At 46.9% G+C, this 26965-nt stretch overlaps 1 protein-coding gene across 2 annotated transcripts in view; it reads right to left on the reverse strand.

The window, feature by feature from the left end:
• SASH1 (SAM and SH3 domain containing 1) overlaps nt 1–26965 on the reverse strand; it is a 163887-nt gene that overhangs the window by 59309 nt on the left and 77613 nt on the right. For both annotated transcript variants that reach the window (XM_081094037.1, XM_081094036.1), the window contains exons 5-8: nt 10916–10956; nt 8929–9015; nt 6544–6656; nt 622–723 (exon numbers count right to left, since the gene is read on the reverse strand). In XM_081094037.1, coding sequence (XP_080950163.1) covers nt 622–723; nt 6544–6656; nt 8929–9015; nt 10916–10956 — 343 coding nt within the window. The remainder of the gene's footprint in view (nt 1–621; nt 724–6543; nt 6657–8928; nt 9016–10915; nt 10957–26965) is intronic.

Consider the following 26965-nt stretch of genomic DNA (forward strand, 5'->3'; position numbering starts at 1 on the left):
AATGGATAACCAAAATGCAGTTTTTATGTACAGCAGAATCAGTATTCCACTTAATCATCCACCAAAAGGAATGAAGTATATGCTGCAGCATAAATGAACCTTGCAAACATTGTGCTAAGTGAAATAAACCAGACCCAAAAGGTCAAATATATTATAATTTCACTTATATGAGGAACCTAGAATAGTCACATTCAGAGACTGAAAGTGGAATGGCGCTTCCCAGGGGCTGTGGGGAGAGGAGGAGAGGAGGTAATTATTTAATGGTTATGGGATTTCTATTTTAGGTGATGAACAAGCTCTGGAAGTGGACTGTGGTGCTGGTTGCACAGCAACATGAATACACTTAATGCTACTGAAACAAACACTTAAAAATGCGCATAATGGTAAATTCTAAGTTATGTGTACGTTACTACAATTAGAAAAGAAAAACAGCAGAAATAGTCCAATTCTGACTAGATGAGTTTCTATTGGGTAAAGAACACTAGGTTAACATGTAGAAGATCCACTCCTTTTCAGGTCCTGGTGGGAGTTAACTGCTGGAAGTCATTGCAAGGCTGACATGCATAGGCCGTCCCTTTTCACTAGAGGTGGTCAGGATGCTCAAAGACCAAGCGAACTTACATTGCAGTTTGAGGAGCCATCGAATGTGGGGTAAGAGCCTTCCGGCCAGTCAGCAGGGTCCAAGGCAGTTGACTGCCGGTGCTGGGCCTCGTACTCCTTGAGCTGCCACGAGAGGAAATAGAAGATTGAAATGGAAATAATCGCCAACACTGTCTACCAAGCAGCAGAGAGACCACGGTGGCACCTTCCTCGTGCCACTATAGGTGACAAAGTGCCAGCCAGCCAAAGGCCAGGTTCACAAAACCAAAGGAAAGACCCACGCCCTGCCCCTGTGGCTTTTCATCTGACTTAAAGCAACAGCCACACCGACTCTTTGTATTCTGTCTTCCAAGAAGAACCTCGATGTCCTCCCTCTGACATCAAAACTCATCTCTCACAGTTCAATGTAAATTTTATAGCAAAATTTGTTTGCTGTTCGGCCTCTGAATTACCTCTCTTTGTAGAAGACAGGATACAGTAGACTATGAACATTTGAACAAAGCAGTGAAAGCCTGAAACTGGTATTTTAAAGTCATTTGTTCTTCTTGTTCTAGACTGTTTAAGTGACCAGTTCAATGTTGACACCTAATAGATACAATGGGATTTACTGGGGACCCTTGTGGGTGACAGGAAAAGAACAATGGATCTAGAATATGTGCAGAGACATTGAGAGTTGGCGCTTAGAAACTACTTTTTTAAAAACACAAAAAGACAAGGGAAATATTATAGAAAATTGGCAAATGTGAAAAGTTCCAGGTGTGTTTTCATAAAACACACAGAAATTTAACTCTGCTGCATGCTACAATGAAACCGTCACTGCATTAAAATTTTACTCTAAAGCACTTTTTATATATGAATTTAAGGCACTGATCAAATCTTGTTCCATGAATAAAGCCACCAAACAATGGAAACATCTGACCTGACAGCCCAGGAGACGGCGTCACACTGCCCTCAACCACTGGGGCTCCGTGGACATGGCAAAGCCACCAAACTGACAATATCCCTCCAGCTGCTTTCCAAAGCATCACCTCTGCTATGACAATCTTTATGTGGGCACATGTGACAGGAGCTAGGCCAGGCGGAGGCAGACAGTATTGATTAAAGAGCAAGAGCTTAGCTGCTGAGAGGTGTGCCTCAGTTCTTCCATCAGGAAAATGGGCATGACAGTGAGTCCATCTCACAGGAACTCTACCAGAATTAAGAAGGCAGGGAAGCTCTTAGCACACTGCTCCTGAGCAAGAGACGCATTACCATAGCCTTATTATCTCCCCGTGGTCTCGGATAAAGGAGAGCTCACACTGACTCCAGGCATTTGCACTTTTGCTATCAGGGGCAGTAATCTCATTTTAATCTTTCTAGTACTTTAGGGCATTGCATTAGTATTGTTCTAATCTTTGTAGAATGTTTACATTATGTACCAGAATGCTTGATATACTGGTTTCTGCAATGCTGATTTCTCACTGTATTATCGGGATAGCAGCCACCTGAGCAACCTGGGTTACTTATTTACTCCAAGTCTGTGTTCTACTTTTTTTTGTAATCCTCACCAGAGGGTATCTTTTCCATTGCTTTTCAGAGAGAGTAGAAGGAAGGGAGGGAGGGAGAGAGAGGGAGAGACAGAGAGAAACACATCGATGTGAGAGAGACACATCAATTGGTTCCCTTCCACACATGCCTCAACCCTGGGTGGGGAGCAAACCCACAACCCGGGTACATGCCCCTGACCAGCAATCGAACCAGTGACCCGTCAGTGCATGGCTTTCGCTCTAACCACTGAACACACTGGCCAGGGCTTATGCTCTACTTTTATACTCAGCCTTAGCCTAGACTCCTAGGAGCCACTAAATAAACTTAATCTTTAAAAACAAGACAAATTCCTAATTAGTCAATCATAAACAGAATTAATATTTTTCTTCTGCTATCTGTTCATTTCCATCATTTACTTTGGGCCTAAGAGTACCTGTATTTCTTCTAATATAGATTCCATATTGGCCACTTATTTTTATAGTTATCCTAATTTCAACAGGCTATGTGTTTTATTAGTGATCCTGTTACAAAATACAATCTCTAAAAATTTTAAAGTACATTTTATAGGAAAAAAAACCCACCTGGTTTTATTTATAATTATATTTTTATATTCCACTTTGCTCCTTAAGAAGTGTTGACTTAAATATAATTTCATGAAGAAAAAACAACTGATCATTTCAATTGAGAATATATATAAATATATATATAATAAAATTTATAAGTTGTTAGTTTAATTCCAAGAATTTTTTAAATAATGACATTTTAATGTGTGTGTGTGTGTGTGTGTGTGTGTGTGTGTGTGTGTGTCTGAGGAGGAAATACTCTCTTACATCCTATTTTTCCTGGTCTTATAGTTTTCTTATACTTGAAGTCTGTGACACAATTCTTAGAGGGAATGGCCATCGTTAGTAGAGTAATGCTTATTCTGTCTTAAAGACCTGTAGGGAGAGATATTCTAAAATGTTCCCATTTCTAAGAGTGCTTATTGGAAGAACATTTGTATTATATCTCCTGCAAATCCCCTCCAGCTGCAATTTTAATTCATTTCCTTTTATTCTGCCCTCAGTTGAGATAAAGCAAAATAAAACACTCTTCAGTGCATCCTGAAGATGTACTGTTTAATAATCCCTCATATACTTGAGAAAAGTGATTAAACTCTTTTCTGCTTCTTCTCTGAGATAAATCCTTTCCGATTTCACCCCCTGGGATCTATTAAAAGGAAACCACAATCACTTTGTTGCTCTCCATAAGCCTCTCTAATTGTCAGAATCACTGTGACTGATGCTCCAATAGCTGCTGCAAGGAAATAACTCAAAAACATACAGGTTCCCAGTTCATCAAGTGGTTCTCTGGTATACCAGATGCCCAGACTCCCTTTACAAAACTATTCACCTATCCCCTATCTGGGGCATCTCTGTGCGTGGCTGTCTCCCCATGAGGAGCTGTTTCCCCAGAGATGCCTAGAAGACTGCTGATGGCTGATTGCTCCCTGCTCACTGCTCCCCCATCAGTTTGTAACCTCTTTTTCTCCAGCAGGACAAGTTCTATAATGTAATTCACCTTCCAGGGCTCCCCACTCTCTAAGGAATCAGGCTGAGGGTAGACTTTCCCTGAAATCCCATCTCTGTCCAGCTTCTTTCTCTGCTTCCCTCTCTCAGCACTTAGAAGTTTCTCAATAAATCATGTGCATAAGAATCCTCAATTCAGGCTCTGATTCTAGGAAGTTGATGTAAGACACTGGCATTAAGAAAAGTTCACAATGCCAAAACATCAGTCAAGTCAGTAACAAACATCAAGAACTTTTTTTCCTAAATATGTTTTTGTTGATTTCAGAGAGAGGAAGGGAGAGGGGGAGAGAGAGAAACATCAATGATGAGAGAGAATCATTGATAGGCTGCCTCCTGCATGCCCCCTACTGGGGATTGAGCCAGCAACTCAGGGTATGTGCCCTGACCAGGAATTGAATTGTGACTTCCTGGTTCATGGGTTGACACTTAACCACTGTGCAACACTAGCAGAACTCAAGGACTCTTTTAAAAAATATATATCTTGCCCTAGCTGGTTTGGCTCACTGGATAGAGCGTCAGTCTGGGTACTGAAGAGTCCCGGGTTCGATTCCGGTCAAGGGCATGTACCTTGGTTGCAGGCACATCCCCAGTAGCGGGTGTGCAGGAGGCAGCTGATCGATGCTTTTCTCTCATCAATGTTTCTAACTCTCTATCCCTCTCCCTTCCTCTCTGTAAAAAATCAATAAAGTATATTTAAAATATATATATATAGATATATATATATATCTATATATATATCTACATATATATATATATATATATATAAAATCTTAAGGACTTTATTTTGAACTCTCACACAGATGTGACCTTGTGGACACATATTTATCAGACACATATATCGGGTAAACAACTATGTAATATTTAGTCACTAGATCAAATCACATGAGCAATCTTTAGTATTATATTGTTTTTTAGAAAATATGATTATTAAATCATGGTTACAGATCTCTTATTTCCTACAGACAATTCTCCCATTTAAATGTCAACAAACATATTTCTCTACAACCTAGCTCAATCATTGCTGGGACCATCACACCAAAATAATCATGTTCTCTTTCATCCAAAGCTTTAAAGTGAGTTTATTCCTTACTCTCCCATCCTCACTCACATACCACAAAACTACCCAGGTAAGTGAATAAACTGTGGTTTCCAAATATCTCATGGGCTTTTAAGCCTTCTGGAACTAGCCCAAGATTTAAATACCATAAATTTACTTGCGAAGAGCTACGTGTGCTCTTAAAGTTAGCACCTGGAAATTGTGTTAGTACACCAATTACCTAGATTCCCCCTAAACATTTTTTTTTTAATTAATGAAATTGACTTTTATTTTTGAGCTTCATTTCTTTAAAGCACCTATATTGAGTATCTATCATAAAACTATTATAAAATGTATGAAATGCCACTAGCTTTTATTAAACTATTCAGTCATTCAGTTAATAAAATATAAAAAACATAAGTGAAGTTGCTACCTTTTTAAATTACACACTCAAAAAAATACACTGTGAGTTATTTCATATACTTCATTCTCTTCAAATGCTTATGAAGTTTACAGTGGTGTTTCCTAAAAACTCAGTTTTCAGGGGTATGAATCATGGCTATATAATTCACAGTACGAAAATACCTATCAACGAGATCGAATTCATATAAACAAAGCATAGTGGGCCAACTGCATCTAAAATAGTCAAAATGTTCTCCAATACAAGGATGCACTGGGGGATCACCGAACTCCAAATGGCACACAGACAAGCTTCTCCCCTGATGTGGGTTATTCTAGTCTACGCAGGGGTCTCCACGTCTCTGGCAGTGGGAGAAACACAGCCTGATGTAAGCACAATTTTAAGGTGTATAAAAAGCTTAAGTTTTAAAATTCAAAATGTAATTTGTGAAGGTATCTTATAGAACTGATTTTTATAATGGTTGTAAAATATTTAATTTTCTTTAGTTTTTACTTAGTAAGTTTTATCATTACATTCTTATCAATCATTTTACAAGGCTTGTGAATTTTGCAACGGCCGTCAGTCATTTTCCTCGTTAAATTGGTCAATAGCCCAATATATGTGCCATTCATTCATTCATTCATTCGTGCATTCCTTGAATATGGAAATTTCATCTTACAACATGGAATGCTTATATTAAGCACATAGAATGGAATCAATATTTTATCTGATAAGATGGGTACCTGATGACCACCAAAGTATAATCAAAATACTGCTCTCAATAACATATTCTTATACTCTTTGATGCTCTGTCTTAGTCTGTTCATGTTGCTATAACAGATTACCATAGATGAGGTGGCTTATACCGAACAGAAATGCCTGTTCCTGAGACTGGGAAGTCCAAGACCAAAGTGCTGGCAAATTTAGTGTCTGGTGAGAGCCCGCCTCCTGGTTCATAGACAGCTGTCTTCTCCCTGCGTCCTCACAAGGTGGGAGGGGTGAGGAAGCTCTCTGGGGCCATATGTATATATATTTTAATTGATTTGAGAGAAAGGGGAAGAGAGAGATAGAAACATCAATTATGAGAGTCATTGACCAGTTGCCTCCTGCATGCCCCCTCTGGATTGTACCCACAACCTGGGCATGTGCCTTGACCTAGAATCAAACTGGTTCATAGGTGGACGCTCAACTACTGAGCCACACTGGCTGGATTCTCTGAAGGCCTCTTTTATAACGTCATGACCTAATCACCTCCCAAAGGCCCCACCTCCAAATACCATCACATGTTAGGACTTAACATCTGAATTTGGTGGAGGGACAGACGCAAACATTTGGTTTACAAAAGGCCCCCAACCTTTCTAAGTCTGAGGAGGCCCCCCTCACACATGTGAACCGAACCCCTGCAGCCTTACCCTGGCCAGTGCCTCCTCAATGGTGATCATCTTCTCCTTGACCATCATCATCAGCTGAATCCGCTCTTCATCGCTCATTGTTATCTCGCTCGCAACATAGCCCACATCTTCTCCTAGAGATTGGAGATCAGAGACAATAGGAATGAAAACAAGAAAGGTAATCAGAATGCCAAACTTGAAAGTGCATCATTCAAAAATAAGGCAGACTGTGGGCACATCCAGTGACGTCCATCCCTGATGGAGCAGCAGGAGCAGTCATGGGCTGCTCTGTCGGACGCCAATGAGCCCGTCTCATTGGGAAACAGTTACCAAGAACATATGGATGTTACCATGAAACAAATCAGAGCATTTGTGATGCGGGGTCTAGTGAAGGAGTTTTGGGAGAAAGCCCACAGGGAGCAAGAGGTGGGCAGCGACCTAATTCAAGACCCAGCGATAGCAGACAAGCAGCCTCGGCCCCTTCGACTGAGGGTCCCCTATGTCCTCCCATTATGAATATGAACGAGAAGAAAATATTTTGGGAAAAAGTGGGAGAGAGCTCTCTGCTGTGACAGAGAAAGGTCACAGAGCCAGCTGCGGTACGGCCTGAGAGACACTGGACTCCTTCTACACTACCTGAGGGCTATTCCTCCGAAAATCAGGGGAAATGTGGTATATCCTGTTTGCTATTCAGGTACTGGGTTGAACAAATGAAATTGCTGTGCTTATAGTTCAAACTGTGAGGAGGACTCAGCTTCCACCTGGAACCTGAAGGCAGCCAGAGGAAAACAACCGTTCGGTTACTTCGAGAGTGTTTTCCTACAAAGCAAACAGACTGCCGGCGCCTCTGATGCATGTGAGCCACGTTGGCGCGTGTCCCTCTGGCCAGCGGGTGGGTAGAGAAGTGTCGGAAGTGGCTGTAAGAGGCTCGCTGGGAATAAGCCCTCCGTCTAGTCCCTCATCTTTCTCCGTCTGCCCCGTCTTCCCCACACATACCTCACTAGCCTCGGAGTCGTTAGGAGGCTCGGCTACGGCTTAATTTGCCCTTTGGAGGAAGGGGCAGGGGCTCAGAGGCTGGCTGCACACTTGTAGGATCCCTTCCGTCAGGACCTGCCCTGGAATTTATGTTCCCCTGAGTCTCCCTATCTCATTTCCATTTGGTAATCCATCAGTCCAGAGGCAGCACTCAAGTTCCCTTTGCCACTCGTCCCCTTGCAGGGGGAGGATAATAGAGTGTCCGGGGCGAGCGGAAAGCCTGCTGGCTTGATTCATTTTCCTATCTGTGTCACCTCCAGGGGTGGAGGGGGTGACGGCCAGTTGGTTGGCTCTTAAAATAAATCTACTCGAGCCGGTTAACTGCCGGCTCCTACCCTTCATCCCTCCATCCCCGTCTCTCTCGTTCTTTCTCCTTTTCCTTCCTCCTCAACAAGACTCTGTTAGAACCCAAGGTTTCCTTTAAATCACAAGTGATTCTGGGTGTGTATCGGAGGAAAAACGGAGAGTGTTTAAGAAGAACTGTCCTTAAGCAAGACAAATTAAAAACCTGACCCCACGGAGGTAGCCAACGAAGCCAGGTGTGCGGCTGGCGGGCACACTGTCTGTGTCCGCTTTCCTCGTTTCTATGTGTACGAAAAAGTGGAAAAGCCTTGAGAACAGGGCAGGACACTAAGATGTCGCCAAAATACCACCACCAAGTAATATCAACTGGGGACCAAGTAAAAATGTTCCTCTCATGCTGACCTGAGTCAGCGGGCCTGTGTCTGGAAGCAGCTCTGTTCCCATCCCCCTCTGGATGCTGGGGAAGCACCAATTATGTAAGCCAGCCTCAACGGGATGACATGTTTACTTACTACATAAACAACAACAAAGACCCAGCCAGGAGGCGGGCAGGGCTCCCTGTGCAAGCAGCCTGGGCAAATTCCCATGATGTCAGACCATCAGATAGAGTTTCCAGGGCAACAACCCAGTAACTGTCCCAGCCACAGACCGGCATGGAAAGTTCAGAAGACGGCTGAGGCCCCAAGCGGCTAAGGCCCAGAGCAGCGGGGCACGGGGGAGAGCCCCAAACTAACAAATGCTGGACCCTTCTAGGGTAGACCTCCGCGGGCACAGATGTTCCAGAGGTTGGTGTGTGGAGAAAACGGAAAATTTGGTCTTTGCTCTCAGATCTATTTTTTTTTAAAAGCTTGCTGACTCTTCCCATTCTGTTTTCTTTGATTAAATAAAAAAAAAAGAAAATCCCCAGTGGAACGAAGTTTTAAAGGACAGGAATGTCAGGGAGCTGAACATTTCCGGGGCACGGGAGATGAGTTATTTTAACTTGCAGAACCGTCTGGATCAGAGGCACAGGCTGCTGAACACTCGAGAGCTAAAAGGCCCTACTGTCCGCCGGCTGCGTTTCCGCACCTTTTGAAGTCTGCCTCATTATTCCTTTCTGGTTCTTTCGGAAGTTCTGCCAGAAATACTTATTTTTCTTCTTCCAATCGCCTTTTCCTTGAAAAAAAAAAAAAGACACAAGCAATAAATTCATTAATAACAAAAGTAGCCTCTTCCTTCTACTTCAAAGCTTATAAAATACTTTGATTTCACAAACAGATTTTTCTCTTTCAGTTTGTGAAATGACTTGGAAATGCCTATGAAGTCGTTTATAAGAAATGCAAATTTCCTGGTAGCAGTAGGGATATGATGAGAAATAAGAAAACATCAAAAAGGCAGGCAAAACACGCATTCTTATATTCTCTTTGATGTTTAACTAGTATATACAATTCTGCCTTGTCTGGGGGTATATCCCCCACCCCCTTTGGTCTCAGCCACAATCATTTCAAGTAAACCACAAACAGGATACTTTAAGACATTTACTTTGTTTTGCTGTTATTCATGCTGATCTAGCCTGGATTCATTTCTGTTACCCCAGATTTCATGGAGAGCGGCTGGTACAGCCTGTGCTCACTGGTCCGCGGGGCTGGTCCCGGGCCTGAGGGCTGCCCCACACCGGTTCCCTAAGGTGCGGAGCTTGCATGCGTCTAACAACGAGGGGGCAGGATTCCAGGTCTCTGGCATCAGGCTACCTGGTGACCTTCCCATAGCTCACCCAGGGCACGATGACAAGAAAAGCAGAATACTATACTGCTGTGACAACTGCCAACAGGGTGGGTCCCCCTCTTTCTCAGACTACGAGTGTCTTTCCAATGAAAACATTGTCATAAGCTAGACATTTTTAATAGTGTGTGTGTGTGTGTGTGTGTGTGTGGCGGGGGGGGGGGAGATTCTGATCATCAATAATATGTAATAATTTAAAAAGCAAAGGGAAACAAGGCGAGTAAAATGAAAGTGCAGGGGGATCCTTTATTCTTTAAAAATAAAGTGAAATGGCAGAGCGACGTGTGCTCCCGTGCAGAGATGACACGCTCACAGCTGCAGCTTCGTCACCGTTTGGAGTCTGGTTGCCCCACAGCCCCTGGAAACAGGGCCCGGCCAGTGGCACGCCACTGGTTTCCACAGTCTAGACTGGTGGTGCCAGGCAATGCCGCAGAAGACAGACACGTGGAAACCCCACCACAGTGTCCCGCGCTAGGAAGGACATCGTTTTTCAAAACAGATGTGCTCATCTAAGTCCTGAGAACCTCTGGAACGATAGGAACCAGCGCCAGCGAGCCTGAGACTCCCTGGGTACTCCGCATCTTGAGGGCACGCGTGACGGGGCACTGCTGCCTTTGGGGTAAACCAGGAAAGGTGAAAGCAGAAGTAGGACTATTACTCAGCCAACCTTTCTCCTGGGCAAATTGGAATATAACGTATTTCTTTGGCTATAAACTACACTCCCCCTTCTATCATTTTAATGTTTCTAAAATTAAGGTACAGCTTAAAAAATAAATGGTACTAGCTAACACTGACACAGTATTTACTATATCCAGGCACTCTGCTATCTCATTTAATACTCACAATGAACATACCATGTTTTATTGTTCCCATTCAGTGAATGAGAAAATCGAGGCTCGGGGAGGCTAGTGGTCTGCCCGAGGTCCTGGCTATGAAGTTGGCAGAGTCATGATTCACATCCAGATCAAAGCCTGGTTTGAGCATTCCTGCTCCTTCCTAATCACAACGGCTTTGCCAGGCTCCCTCTGACCCAGACAGAAAAAATGTCACTCACTGCATCAAGAGTGGATTTTATCATCGAGGAAACAAAGTCTATAATACCCTCACTGTACATAATCTTTGATTCACAAGTTCCAAATCAGAGGAAAGTTGAACATCAGTATCTTAACAGTGTTTATTTCAGGGCGGAAGGCTTCTTGGTGGTCTTTGCATTTTCACCTGTTTATATATCTTATAAAGTATTACAAGAAAATAATTAATTTAAAATAGATAAACCAAGACACGTGGTACTGACCTACAGCGCTGTCTTCTGAGTTTGACTTGTGAAGAGAGTTCCTAGAAAAGAAAAACAAGTCTGGTTACCAGGAAGCCCAGCCTTCGAGGGAGAACTGCCAATCCCAGTTGGTTGAGCCGGCATCCATACTACTCAGCAGAGCCAGCAAAACCTTTGTCAGATATTTACCAACGGCCTTTGCTAGCCAGCAACTGCCCTTCTAAAAACACACTCGTGTACCATTCGTCAAAATGTATTAAAGACTCACTCCAGGCTAAGTCCTCTATTAAATGAAGGGGACGGACTTCACTCGGTGATCGCAGAGGTAGCTTATCTTCCATTCCTGTGAACTATTAGCTACCCATGAAATTATTGCCATTGGGAAGCCTCTTGTGCTAATGGGAAAAAGAAGGCAAATAATGAAAATATAGGCTTAGGACCACAAATGCCACTCAGGCCAGGAGTAAGCAAGATTGTCAGCTATAGGCGAAATAATCGAGGGAATGGGAGGCCCCCAAATCACAGGAGTCTGGATGTCCCCAAAAAGAGAGGGCAGCCAGTATGTAGGTCCTCCAGTCAGTAGCTGCCAGTTGGCAAGTGCACTATGCATCTTGCTAGATCTTCTAATGGTCAAAGGAGAGCCAGAAGTCTGCATTTTATAAAAATCAGAGCTCCACATTTTTAAGTGACAGCAAATAATCCAGTGTTCTTAAAGATGTGTCCAACTAACTCAGGACATGCCTGGGCATCTGATCTGGTCCACGCCCTGCCCCAGCCTGGCTGCCAGTTTGACTGCTGATACAGATAAACCCCAATAACCTGAACCGTCAACACAGCCCCAAACCAGGTAATTAATCACTTCTCCAGAAAACCCATCGACTTACAATTCTTTCATTGTTTACATCTACGTTCTTCAAACGATCACACACTTTGAGTAATTTACCCTCAGGTTTGCACGTTGGATCTTTCCCGTTTTATAAGAGGTGCTTCTTCTAGACATCTCTTGCATTTCCCTAGGATGCCAGCAGATGGCACTGTAGATTCTTTATTTATCTTGCCGTGGCCAGTGGGGATTTCACTTCTAAAATTTCACAAGTTCACCGTCTAGATTCTGGCCACGGAATAGCAAGCAATGTTTCATAAGCGTGAGGCTACCCAACTCATCAATGTGCAAAGGGGGAAAATGGCACCGCATGAAGTTTAATTTGGACGCAGTGAACTGTCCCTGCAAACAGAAGCTGGCAGAGCAGCGAAGCGACATGCCATCACCTTTCTTTCTCCTTGAGACTGATTATAAAACCCACCCAGCAGGAGCAGAAACCAGTGATGTAACCAAATTCCAAATGTGGATGGCAGCAGGTGGAAGGGGTCATTTACTGATCTCCTGGGGGGAGAAGTTAATGCTCAGAAGTCAGTTCCAAAGGCCTCTAGTAATTCATCCTTCCAGCCAGCCGCCCAGGCCTGCGAAGGGCAGCTCTGGAAGCAGGTTGTCTGGCCTTGCCTGCCCATCACTCTCATTGCCAACAGAGTGAAAAAGATGGGGACTTCAGCACGGGTTTCGATGGCTAGGAAGCAATAACAGCATTCTGCTACACTCTGAAAATCTGTTTACGCACTTAAAAATCTCCAAGTTCAGCATTACTCTGAACTCAATCTGAGTACCTTTACTAACAACTACTATTAAGAGACTCCAAAACTGCATAAATGTTTGCGTTTTTCCTCAAGATCCCTAAATGACTTCAACCCTCAATGAAGGCCTAAAGAACATTCATAATGAGTTTATGAATTAGATTTTTTTAAAACAATTTCAGAGATAGCATTGCCAGAACTTTACCAGTTCCTTTTGTTCTACCTCAGTGTTTAGCAAATTCTATGTTAGACTGCTTCCTCCCTTTGTTTTCTTTCTTCTTTCTTTAATTCATTTATTCCTTCCTTTAATAAATATTTATTCGGCCCCCATTAAAGTCTGGCATCCTCTGAGGCATTGAAAACAGGGATGATAAATAGGGACCTGGTAAGGTCCCTATTCTAATGGCACTAGGATGGGGGAGAGAAGCAAGGGGCGGGTGCAGATTAAGATGTGGGGAGAACTTCAGGTGGGATGGACAGAGAAGGCCTCTGAAGAGGTGTCGGCTGAGCAGAGATCTACATGATGTGCTGACGTAACATGCAGCCCCTCGAATGGGGAGGCCTGGGCCGGGAAGAGCGGAGGAGGAAAACAAGAGGATAGCAGTTTGGCCGCCTAAGTTTGAGGAGCCTGCTGACCATCTGTGGGGATACAGGGCAGATCGTTGGATATAGGAGACCACAGTGCTGGGGAGCTGCTGAGGGCTGGAGATGGGCATTTGGAAGTCCTGTGCATCTTGAAAGCTAGGAGACCAGCTGAGCACAAGGAAGAGGAGCTGTCTCAAGGCTGAGCTCAGTCAGGGGCAATCTGTGTCCAGGGGTCAGGAAGAGAAGATGGAGAGTCGGTGCGACTTAGGGGAAGTGGTCAGTTGGCAGAAGGAAGACCAGGAGAGCACCTTTTCCCTTTTCCAACCAGGGTAACCTTAAAAACAGTTCTACACAAACTATATCACTGCTGCCAATGGCATCCAGCGCACATTTTAGGTCGCTCTACTTTCTCTTCTATTGACTCAATCACTTCACAGTGGAGAGGCTCCTAAGACCACTGAGAAAGAGAAACTAACAGGTCAAAATGAAATTCTTTGCATCTGTAGAGAATTCCACCTCTTACAGAAAACACCCTCTTGACCCTCCCAGAACAGAGCAGGGTCCTCACAGGGAGCTGGAAGTGAGGACTTGCCAGAGGACACAGCCTGGGCAAGGACCGGACTGTGGGGGGGTGGGGGGGGGGGGCCTGGCTCTGACTCCCCAGCCAATGCCCTGCCCACACCGCCATGCTGCTCATTTACATAACAGGAATTAACAGAGTCTACGTTAGTCCTGCCCTTGGGTAAATGACTGGAATGATATTCAGAGGAACTTGTGAAGGCAGAGCACGTTTCCAACACCAAACCTGAACCTGGCCTATGGGTTTATCAGCACGAAGTGTTTCGACAACACTTTTCAGGATTTGGTTGTGTTGCAATTGCGTGATCTTTGCGTGTGCCTGTCGAAGGAAAAGGGGCCAAACAATTTGGCTCAGACTCATTCTTCTGCTTATGTCTATTTATACACAAAGAGTCTGAGGTCCCTCCAGGCAAAGACAGCTCTATCTCCCGGCTGCAAGCTCAGTCTGGCGCACCAGGCCCGCGGCGTGAATGCCCACGCACAAAGGAATGCCTCAAACAGGCTCTTTGTTTGTTTTGATGGACTGTCCAGAAACTTCATTATAACCAAACAACCACAAAAAAGAAAAACTGTTATAACCCAATTTCTAAGAAAGGAACATATGTTATGCGTTACTGGAAAAACCTATGCTTAAGAGATTTTTAAGGTTCTTTATTGTGAGTCTCCGGAAATACACTTCTCCAGGAGTTTCTTTCCTGCTGAATTTTGAATCAGGGCTTTTGCTGCGTCTGGGTCTTTTCCTGCACCGTCCCTGCCTGCCAAGGCAGGCCCCAAAGCCAGCAGCGTCTGCCTGAGGGCGTGGAAAAAGGACTGAGACCTCTGCTACTGAATTGTGTACTGTACAGGGGGGAGGGGGAGCGGGGAGGAAGGTAAGAGGGTTGGGGGGGCTCTTTAGTAGTTAATCTTTTCCTTTTCTTTCTGACTTAAACATAACTAACTTCTCACAGTCATATTTTGCATATTTAGTGACAAATCACTTTGTGTAAAGTGTAATTCCTTAATTTCGTATTTCTGATTATCCTCTGGGTATCAGAGATATTTTCCACCCTAGGAGCATACCTCTACTATTGAATAGAAATATATATGAAACACATTCCTGTTCACAGTATCTACTGACTGTAAAAATTCAAGGGTCAGCCCCTTTCCCAGCCGCAGGGCTGGGACTAGGGTGAGGCAAGAGACACAGAGAGCGCAGTGTGGGAGGTGTTCACTCTCAGGGTCAGATGGGTGCAAGGGGCGGGTGCCACCTTCAGTCCTGCACGCCATGAGCCTCTCTGACTTTCCCCTGGGGACTGGGCCCTGTCCAGCCAAGAGGGGCTGGATTTCATACACAGGACAGAATTCAGCTTTGCGAATTCACTGGCTCAGACTGAAAGTAATTCTGTTGCCAAAATCTGGCATATTGTTAGAACTCCCTGGATATCGAGTGCCAATGACAACGTTGGTGACATCCTGTCACTGGTGAAAACACCCCCATAGAGGCCTTTTCTTTCATTTTCACAGTCTATTCCCAGCCTGTCCTTTCTGGCTTTTGTTACAAAGTCACCTTCATAAATGATCAAGGCAGGTGGGTGTCTGAAGTACCGAGTCCCAGGCAATGGCCTGACAGCAGAGACGCAGGCCTGAGGAGTTGGGCACACCTGGGATAGCAGGGCCACAGATCCAAGCCATGCTCTCTTTTTACGTGAAGTAGTGATGATAAAACCAGAACCCACCTTTTGCTGTTTGAGAATTACACGAGACGATGAACACAGAGAGCTTAGCACAGTGCCTGGCACTTACTAAGTCCCCCCTAACTGTGACCTCTTCTAACCATTCTTCGGATCACTGCCTAGACTCCAGCAGTTTCTGAATCACTGAGGTTCCTCCTTTTTTTTTTTTTTTAAACATTAACTTCCCTCAGATAATTTGGTGGATATGATCATTCCTCTTCCTTTTCTCGATTACACTTTATACAAGTAACTCATGTTTTTCTTACAATTAAAACACACACACACACACACACACAAACACCAATGATTGAATAGATGTCAACGTAGAGTTGTAAGGGCCACTGACTGGTATCTACACATGAATGATGTTACTTTAAAGTGTTGTCCGAAGGCCTGCTACCCAGGAAGCTGCCCAGCACAATGGCTCTAATGTGGGTTCTGAACTCCAACCACCAGGGTTCAAAGCCCAGCTCTACCATTTACTTAAAGTTACCATAACTAGTAACTTTTTAAAATTTTAATGTGCCTTTATTGATTTTTAGAGAGACGGAGGAATATAAACATTGGTGAGAGAGAAGCATCATTGATCAGCTGTCCTCCGCACACCGCCTATTGGGGATCAAGCCCGAAACCCAGGCATCCAACAGTGACCTGACGCTCAACCACTGACCCACACCGGCTGGGCTGGATAACTTTTGACAAGTGACTGAGTCCCACTGAATCCCAGTTTCCTGCTAGAGAGAATAACATTACTGATCACATAGGTTTTCTAGAGGTTTCAGTCAATTGTGACTTGCATGGTATTTAGAACAAGCCTGTACAGGCTAAGCCACACACAAAAAGCCAGGTTTTCAGCATCCCCTATGGGGTCAAGTCTCTCTAAGTCCTTCTCAAAAGGCACTTCTGTTTCTCAACATGGAAGGGGTTGGTCCTCTGGCACCTGGGGGATGGCCGACTAGCTCTCCAGCCAAGAGCAGGCCCCACCCATGCTGAATCCGAAAATCCCTCACGGAGGGGCACTGACCGAGGTTTGTGCCCTTTCACTCACCACCGGTAACTGGTACCGAAAGTTAATGATGCAGGACGCCGGCAGACGTTGAAGAGTTTCGTGCCTGAGGAGCACCCAAGAGCCACCTGTCCACACCAGAGGCCCACGGCCGGGCTGTGTCTGGGCCTCAACGTCACACAGGCCAGGGCGATGCCAGTGCCGAAGTGCAGAGCTGAACATGCCCTGGGGAGTGGGCTCGGGCCAGGGAGAATCAAAGCCAGGACAGAATACACTCATCCTCCCAAGTTTCCGGAAACTTCTTTTCCAGCTGGGCCATATTAGTGTCCATCTGTGAACTCGTGGGTCTGAACTGCCTAAGAAGTTGACAAACACCTGCTGCTGGGATGCCAGCTTCGCTGCTGACAGCACTAGTGAAAGCTCTGGAAAGTCATAACGGCCTTCCCAGCTCTTCAGGATCGCCCCATGGCATACTACACGGTGCAGACTATTGTTTTGTTTGAGTTCATATAAATAGGCATCAGCAACTGAGCAGCATCGTATAAAAACGACCAACGAGGATTTCCTGTTTGCTATGTGTTGTTTGGTGCAGATAACGAAGCCCTGGGAAGCTTGTGGGGAGGCGTGCACACACGGCCCACACCGTCCAGGGGTTTACAGTATCATTGGGTAGATGATATCAACAGGCTGCAAGATAGGAATGCCGGAGTGAGTGGTGATAGCAGGAGGGAAGGCCTGTTGCCTTCCACCTTAATATCCATGCTCACCTTCTTTCTGCCTGGGTGGCTGTGTACCCCCGTTAAGATACTCACCTCCCCCACGCTGGCTGGCAGCTCGCCAAGGCCAGGTGCCAGCATCTGGCCAAGATGTAACTGGAACTGGATAGCAGGGTGTTTCTGGGAAAGCTGGGGTTTTCATAACGAGAGGGACTGACTCAGTTTTCACATGTCTCTTTGCCCTTTGCCCTTCCCGTGGGTACTGACCGAAACATGGGCACAATGCCAACGCAGTGGTCATTCTCTCATAAGAGAGTCACATAGTAAGGATGGTAGAGGAGAGAAAAAATTCCTTGAGCAGCTGTATCAGACTTGGAACCTCCAGACTCCCTGCTAAATGAAAAATATGTTCCCATTTGCCTCAACACGTCAGCTAGGTTTCGGGTACACCTAAGTAAATATAATCCTAACTGAGGTGAAGGAGAAAAAATGACCAATTTCCATGAAGCACCGGGTCTGGGTTTACCAAGTATATTCATATGAATGTCATCGTATTTCAGGCTCACAGAGACCCTGAAAAGAATTGAGCCCATCATACAGATGAAGAGCCTGAGACCTGGAATGTTCATGTGACCTTTCCCTTGTATGTCACACGGCTGGACCTTAAACTCAGCTCTTCAGACACCCAGACCGATGTTCTTCCCACTGAAATACCAGATTCATGAAGGCAAGGGCCTCTCCTGTAGTCACAGTGCCAGGCAACCCGCCGTGAGCCCACAGCCACATCAATTGCGCTTTCTCTAACCACAGGCGCTGAAAGTGCCATTGAAGTTTGGGACTTGGCCGCTGGAATCCACAGCCCAGGTGAAGCTCTGGCTTCTGAGGCTTCCTCTGCAGGCAAACACATCAAGGTGTTAAAGGAAAGGGCCTTGAATTCCACCTTCTGTTCATTCTGGGTTTGGTGTAACCAGTAAAAACGAAATGCCTTCCGTTTATGGCCTTGATGTGAACTCTGAATTTCATTTAGATCTTTAGATCTTAAGAATTACTCAACTGTCAAAAGCAAAATAAAACAGGGTTTTAGCACATTGTTTTTTTTTATCACAAAAGCTAGTTTTTATAACATGACGGGGGGGTGGGATAGGGTGGGGGGGTGGACTGTAAAGAGCCTTGTTGACATTTTTTCTGTAAATAGAAATTATTCCTTCCTCTACTTCCCCTTTAAAATTTACTACATATTTGTAATAAATACGTGGTCCAAGAACGGCTTTTCTGCAAGGAAATGTGGCTTAGATTTGAGGCCGCTGGATGTCTGGGAAGCGTCTGCCCTTTCCCTCTGCAAGGTTGATTGGTTATCAGGATGTGGGACCCAGGGCCCAGCTCCAGACCGGGTGTGACGACACGACGGAAGGCCACCTGACTGGTACAGGCTGCGTATGGGGTAACTTATCCCAGAGGAGGTTGGCACAGTAAGGAAAACCGGCCTTTGATTTTCTTATCAAATTTGCATGGACCTGTGGGGAGATACTGGCTGCAAAGAGCAGGCCTGTACCAGCCTCAGCCTCAGGGTGGGGGCAGCGGGAGGGGCCATGGGAGGAAGAGAGGCTCCATTCAATTATCTCCTCGGTCAGTTTCCATGGAGACGGCACAGGAAGCTGGTCAGAACTTTCCCAGTGGAAACAAACAGAGGCTCCCATTCACCATCACCCGAGCCTCGCTGGCCACACTGGCTGCTGTGCTGTCTGGGTGCAGAGGAGCCCGAGGAGGGATGTGGGGCCCGGGCTGCCGGCCCATCTTCCGTCAGCTGCTCTGAAGGAGCAGAGGAGTCCATGATGCCACCTCTGAAGGCCAAAGCTGGAGGGCCTGTGGGCATAGGGGACCTTTCCCAGCCTTGCTGACCTTGCTGACGCAGGGACAGGCCACCTCAGGGCATGGCTGTGGGAGCCGTCTGCCTGCCCAGGGCTCCTGGCCGCAGCACAGAGGACCAGGTCCCTTCCACGGTGGCCGCGGCCATAGCTAACCTAACCTTCCTTTGGTCCTCTTCACTTTTCATTCCTTCAGAAACAGCAGGTGGAAATTTCCTGTTATCGATACTATGAAAATGGGAACTCACACTAACCTGTCTTCTCAGATGTCATTTTTTATTAAGGTATAACTGACACAGAATGTTGTCAGCTTCAGGCCTACAACACAATGACTTCTCATTTGTATATACTGGGACATCATCACCACTGTAAGTCTAGTGAGCATCCATCAACGTTCCGATCTCGATTCTAAATTCCCACACATCTGTGCCACATCCCTGCGCCTCCAGTTCTGCACCCACGAAGGGCTCCCTGTACTGTGTCATCCCCGGCTGGTCTCATATTGCTCTCTGATTGCTTCCCATCCCTCCCCCCCTTCTGATCTTGTGGCTTTATCCCAAGTGACCCATGGGCAGCTGCCAGAGGTGATTCCATACCAGCAGCGCTGCCAGGGTCACCACGATGACAAATGACCTCCGCCAGGGTCAGCGGATCGGCCCCTGGTTCCACTGATGACTGAGATGTGGAGCAGAACCACAGAGCTTCAACCCAACGGACAAGAAACGGGTGGGCAGTGATTCGTAAACAAGCAGGCTGCTGGAGACCCTCCTGGGGAGGGAGCTCAGGGCGTCAAAGTCCCCATCTGCAGAATCCAGGTCATTTTCCTGGGCGGGGCCGAGGGCCGTCTGGTCAACAAGCTGTCCAGCTAACTCTGATAAGTGGGTGTGCCTGGAACCCCGGTTTGACTCAGTCGGTACTGGGAAACATCCTCCTTCCCCATCCCTCCTAACCTTCCAGTTCAACACCTCCGAGATACAGACGGCAATCTCATAAGTGAGAATTTCAGAAAGGAATACAATACAATAAGGTAAAACAAGCAGGCGGTGTTCTCCTAACTGTAAGGTGTTACTCGGACAAAAATTCTAGACAAGAGGTTAGGGACTGGCTGGGTTTAGTGTTGACTAGAATGTACCTGGAGTGCAGCAGACACTCCTCAGGGACTGGGTGACGGAATGAACCGATGGATTAAATAAGTTTTAAAGCAGAAGCATCATGAGAAAAAAAAAAAAAAAGCTCTGCCAAGTTTCAGACCTTCAGGATCTCTCCCCTTCGCACTCGTCTGCCGGCCCCCTGGGGGCATCCAATCCCACCTCCTCAGACAGACAGGCAGCTCCTGAGCTGATGGAGCCACGTGCCCACCCCCAAAGGTGCTGCATTCACCCACCTCAGCCACCCTGATTCTGCCTGGATGGTGCCTTCCCTGCATTTTGGCCTAAGAAACAAGAAACCGCCCGGTTATGCCTCCCGAGCTCTCCTGGGGGGACCTGCAGTGGACTTGCAGTCCGGCAGGTGAGCTCAGCGGGAGGGCTTTCCCAGAACCCCCTCCCTGCACAGTGCTGAGGCCCTGTGGGCCACACGAGAGTTCACGTGAGATGCCGTAAGCAGAAGTAGAGCAGTCGTCACTTTCTCTCTATGCATCAAGGTCAGCGCAGGACACAGCGTCATCACGTGTCCCCTGGGTCATGGGTGGCATGGGGCAAGCGAGGCCCACAGGGCGCGAATTCCTGCGGGTCCCCTCCAGGGGCTCCTCTGCGGCCTGTTCTGCTCCTGAGGAACGAGGGACACCGGTGCCTCTGCAGGTTCCTTGCACTGGTCGCTGTTCAAGGGCCTCGCTGGGAGGTGGTGAGATGACGTGGGTTTCAGCCCATTCTTGTTGGTGGCAGTTTGTCCTCTTTCTCCACTTTCTTGCATCTTTTTTGCCCCAAATGCCAGTCCTGTTGACTTCACACCACATCATCAGCCTCACCTGGGCCACCTTCACATCTGCTTCTCCTACAGCAGGGGTTAGCAAACGGCGGCTCGCGAGCCACATGCGGCTCTTTGGCCCCTTGAGTGTGGCTCTTCCACAAAATACCGACTTCTGCGCATGGGCCACGAAGTTTCAATCGCACTGTACGTGCGCGCCCGCACGGGGTATTCTGTGGAAGAGCCACGCTCGAGGGGCCAAAGAGCCGCATGCGGCTTGCGAGCCACAGTTTGCCGACCATGGTCCTAGAGGGCCCTGACTGATACCGAGTCTATGTGGCCCCCACCCCACGCCTGTCCCCCAGGGACAGACTGCCCTTCCTCCAGCAGTTCCTCTGCATTGCAGTCACCCGACATTGTATCATCTTGTGCCTTCTTCGGGCTGTAAGAGGACAGCCACCTGCCCTCTCCTACCCACCCTCCCAGAGCCTGCCTACCTTGTCTGCACAGCAGAAACGGGAAAAGGCGAACTCAGTCAAACTTCCCTGGCCACCGAGCCCACTACAGGTCCTCCATAAGCACCTGTCCTCGTGGCCCCTGGGGTGGAGTCTATGCAGAAGGCCTGGCCCGGCAGATAAAGGAGTCCACCTCTGCCTCCCCCAAGGCTGTGACCGTGACCTTCATGATCTCGGAAAAGTACTAAGTCCTTCTAAACCTCTGTAAGCCACCACTTCCATAATGGTTTTGTTAGAAAGATTTACACATAAAAATGGGAGGTCTGGGTCTTGCCTTACCTGCCAGGATAGGAATGTACTTATGTACTGACCGCCTCCCTCCCACCCCACCTCCCTCTTCGCCCCCATATGTTGATGACCTCACCTGCAGGACAGAGAATAGCCAGCTGCCACCCTCCATACTGAACACTTCCTGGCCATCACGTCTGTCTCCGGCCGTTGCATGGGAGGGATGCGGCCCAGGCGTGTGGGCTCAGCCTGGGCTGGGTCAGCTGGGGGCTCATTCCCCAGACGGGTGAAAGGCAACGGCGTTTTCAGAGCAACAGCTGAGGTGGAGAAGTCTGGCACAGCTGGCCCTGCCCCGAGCCCGTGCTCTCTGGAATGTTGAGCCCTTCAAATATGCTGTGCGACGCAGTACACACGTGAGCAGGCACCGATCCGCCCGCACAGACACATACCTCACGGGTGGCTGTCTCCTAGCCCCCGCCCCCTCTCTGGGGCACGGAAAGGAAAGCTCAGGCAGGAACGGCGTATTTTCCTAGTAAGTGGCCGTGGCCATCAAGCAGCTCTGTGTATGGCCCCATGTGCTCAGACTGAGGATGAAAACTACAGTCACATTGCCACTGTCCTGGGCAGTGCCCCACAGAGGAGGTGGGGAGGTGGGGATGGAACAAAGGCAACATGGGCACCGCATCAAATGCCAGCACCGCACTAGGCATCCTGCACAAAGACCCTCAGAGAGAGATGTCATTGGGCTCGTTATCCATTAGGAACCTGAGGTTAGAGAAGTTAAGTACACAACTAGCAGAAAACTTAAATTCAGGCTCAGGCTCTGTCCACACCAACGCGGACACCAAGGAGAGCAAGCTGCCTCGGTGGACAGGCTACGCAGAGCTGGGGCCCAGGGCGTGCTTTCGACTGGGTCACAACATGAAAGAGGGCTCAGGCCACAAGGAAGCTTGGAGACCACCTGACTCACACTCACCTCTGTAACTGAGCTGAAGCCTGGCGGGTCGGGGGTGGGGGGCATGAGGGAAGGTGACTCAGATGATCAATCACAGACTGGGAGCGCACTGAAAGTACCAACCCCTGACAGTGACCTTGCCCTCGTACCCACAGCCTTGGCAGGTGGCAGTTTACCAGCCTCGGCAGACGGTAAATGGAGTAAAGCAAAAAAAATACATAACATGCACGCCGATGCCTGGTTCTTGGTGCAGCCCATTTATTTTGTGAAACCTGCGCTTGCGGCTCTGCCTGCCCTTCCCACCCTGGTAGCTCCAAGGCTCAGACGACGTAGGACAGTGGGCACTCAGGAGGACACAGCCCCCTGAACCAGGCCAGCCCGGCGTGTGAACTACCCTGAAGGACACGCCTCCACTTGGCTTCCTCACACCGGGGCCCATAGTGCACGTCCCCCACGGGAAAACCTGGTGTTCCCCTCCCCACCCACAGCCCTGCCACAAACAGGATGTGGAAACAGGATGCATTCGTCTCAGCTCCAGGGGCGTGGCTTGACCTGGATTTCCTAGCAAACGCGCAGGCCTCAGCAGCCGTTCTCTGCCTGAGTCTGGTCTGCGCCCCAGGGCCTTCCGTGACCCCCAGCAGGTCTCTAGTGCTCATCGGTGAAGGAGAAGGAACAGAGAACCCCAGCTGGTCACACAGGAGGGAAAGTTCTCAGGACCACAGTGGCAGACCCAGCCCCCCCCCCCCCCCCCGGCGCTTCCGCAAAGAAATAAAGACTGAGCCCCCCACCCCCACCCCCAGCAGTTTCTAGGAACAAGCTCATGAGGAAGAGTGAGGAGGACTCATTGGGGAAAGAACTCAGTAAAATAATTTCTTACATATTTCAAGGAGGCTGGAGGTTACCAAAAATTGGATTCAAAGCTCCATTCTTAACGGAGCTGTAACAGACAGATATTCTTTCAAAACGAAAGCAAGCCCTTGTGTGCAAGTGCACATTGTAGGAAATGTACCGACCAGGTGAATCTGTATAGACAGAGAGTAGATGAGTGGTTGCTTTGGGCGGAGGGTCATCAAGAGCAATTGCTAACGTTAACAGGGCTTCTTTCTGAGGTGATGGAAATGGTGTAAGTTGGCTGTGTGATGGTGACACAGACCTGGGAATATACGAAGCACTTTTTGGTTGTACACTCTAAATGGGTGACTGGTATGGGATGTATGTGTACTGTATCTCAAGTTGATTTAAAACAAGAAAGAAAACAGATGACCACACAAAAACTTGTATACAGATGATCACAGCAGCATTATTCCTAACAGTCAAAAAGTTAAAATAACCCTAATTCTACATCCATCAACAAATTTAAAAAAATGTGGCATTTCTATAACAAAAAGGAATGAACTGTGGCGAAACCCTAAAAACATTATGCTAAGTGAAATAAGCTCATCAATGAAAATACTTATGACTCCATTTCCACCAAATGTCCAGAACAGGCAAATAAATCTATAGAAACAGAAAGTTGACAAGTGGTTGGTCATGGGTTAAGGCAATGGGGGAATTTTAAGGAAGGAAGATGAAAAACGGGTAATGAATTCTGCTATAGCAGCGGTTCTCAACCTGTGGGTCACGACCCCTTTGGGGGTCGAATGACCCTTTCACAAGGGTCGCCTAAGACCATTGGAAAACACATATATAATTACATATTGTTTTTGTGATTAATCACTATGCTTTAATTATGTTCAATTTGTAACAATGAAAATACATCCTGCATATTTACATTACAATTCATAACAGTAGCAAAATTACAGTTATGAAGTAGCAACAAAAATAATTGTATGGTTGGGGGTCACCACAACATGAGGAACTGTATTAAAGGGTCGTGGCATTAGGAAGGTTGAGAACCACTATGCTATAGGGATGCAAAGCGTGGGGTGACAACAGTAACGAGCCGGCATCCGGCCAGAGGCTGCAGCGGGCAGGTCGCTGGATTGGGAAATGGGACACGGTGAGATGGGGATTTGAAGTAGGTGCCTGGAGACAGCAGTTCAAAGCCATGGGCACTGTAAGCATCCTGGGAGAGCACGCAGGCTGGATAAAAAGCCCCAGGGGAACACCCAAGAGAAGGGTGAGCAGATAAAAGGGAACTGCAGGAAGTGGGCAAAACGTAAGGCAGAAGCCACACTGTCACAGGCAGCAACGGGAAAGTCAGTGGCAATGAGGCTCTGCAGGCGGGAGGGTCTCTGGGATAGTTACTGTTTTGCCATTGACCTTGGTAACTGGGCAAGGAGAGAAAGAGCATGAGGGTTTGGGAGAATGGCAAGATTTTCATGGGATGAAGAAGGAACTCTGCATGTTTTTACAGTCACCCACTCATTTACCCATTATCGGAAGACTTTAACATAAAAGATCCAGAGTGCTGAGTGGATATCTCTCTCCCTTTCTCTCTCTCTTACATACATGCCCTAATTCACCGCAGTCCATTGCAAAAGTGGCAGGAAAGCCAACAGCAGGACACTTCACCTCAACTCTTTGCTCTGGGAGGAGCCAAGAACAGAGCTGGATTTTTCAGGTTGAGTGGAGCTTGCCAGGTAAGGAGGGTGGGAGGTCGGTGAGAGTGGGGGACAGACAACCCCCAGAAGGAGCATCAATTTCAGAGGCACAGCATGCCTGTCTGAGAAACTGCAGGCGCTTCACCTTGCCTGGAGAGAGGGTCCAAGGACGATGCAAGGGCACCAGTGGGCAGACAGCAGATATGGGGGTAGAGGGGGAGGAGGAAGGCAAGGGCAGAGATGCAAGCCCTCTGGGGAGTCACAGATGAGTGAGAGGAGCTGTAACAGGTGTAAGGGCTTCTTCCTTGAGGTCTCGGAGGAAGAAGAAGGTGAAGACCAAGGTTTTCGAGGTGGAGAAAAGAATCAAAAGACTCATCAGCTTGCCTGGGAAACAAATCCGTGAGCAAAGCCATGTGCAAATGGAGTGAACGCTTGCACAGAACATTCACCAACTGCAGACCATCCATTTATTCCACTCCAGAACACTGCTCTACTGGCTTCCCCGCCTTTTATTTATCTTCCACTTCCATCATGCTATATATTTTTTTGGACTTTTTCACCATAAAATAGTTCAAGTGTAGTCACAGGTAATGAAAAAAAGTGAAACTTGAATCACTGCATGTTCAACTCTGGTGAAAGACTTAGTAGAAAAGAGCTTATGAATAGTGGCTAAGGAGATTTATTCTAGACCCTCCTGGCTCTATAAATAAATAACAGAGACCCAGCTTATATCTGAATCAGAGTAAAATTGCTCCTAGTTCCCAGAGAACCACTGGAATGCAGGTCTTAACTGCTGCTATTTAATGCTAAGGAACTCAATTTGCCTCTAACCTCTCCATTGCATAAGCAATACAAGTACTTTGAATTATATACTGGAGAGGTTAGGAGAGTGGGTTCCCAACTGGGATCAAATCTGGGCTCTGCCACGTATTAGCTGTGTAGCCTTGAGCAACTTATTAACCTCTCTGTGCCTCAGTTTCTGCATTTGTCAATAGAAATGATACTGTACTGAACCTCATAGGGTTGTTGGATTAAATGTGTCAATGTTAAGTACTTAGACCAGTTTCTGGCCCATCATAAGAACTCAATAAACATTATCAACTATTTCCTGCTTTTTCTTTTCCAATTCTCAGTCCATAAGGGCCAACCCATTTAAGACTACGTTTTTCTAGATACATACCTAGATAAAAGCACAGGCTCCCCCACAAGTTTCCTCAGAAGTAATGAATCTAAATAATCTCGACACAGAGCTCATGTGTTAGGCATGGAGCTGATTTTCAGACTACCCCGCCTTTCTGTATACACACATACAGATGAAAGCTTAAATTATTGTGGAAAATACTGCCAGTTTCCTACACGTTGTCTCTTCTCCCTCCTTCCTTGGGAAGCCCGATTTGTTCAGGGCAGCAATGGGCTCAGCTAAAAACTCACTTCTCCAAACGCCCCTTTGACTATGGAGGCCAACTGCCCCAATTCTGGGAACCCTCTCTTTGCTTTATTTTCCCCAAAGCACCATTTTAGACATATAATTTTTCCTAACCCATCTCCCTACATGCAGCTCTTGTGAGCTCTTCAGCACAATATCCCAGACCCCAGGCCAACATCCTGTATACAGAGCTAGTGCTCCCTGAACAGGAGCTGCAGAGAGAAATGAGTGAGATACAGGGTTGCACGGGGTTTCTCAGAAAGCTTCAAAAAAATGTGCCTTTGGTCTTTTGCCCCCTTACCTTTCTCCCTTCACCCTGTTTGTCTCTCTTTTCTGCCTGGAAGATGCAGCAGCCACTTTAAAACAGGAGGACAAGCACACAGGTGTGCGCATACACACACACACAC

The sequence above is a fragment of the Myotis nattereri genome (assembly GCF_964212035.1).
Source record: "Myotis nattereri genome assembly, chromosome: 6".
In the NCBI taxonomy this organism is placed as follows: Eukaryota; Metazoa; Chordata; class Mammalia; order Chiroptera; family Vespertilionidae; genus Myotis; species Myotis nattereri.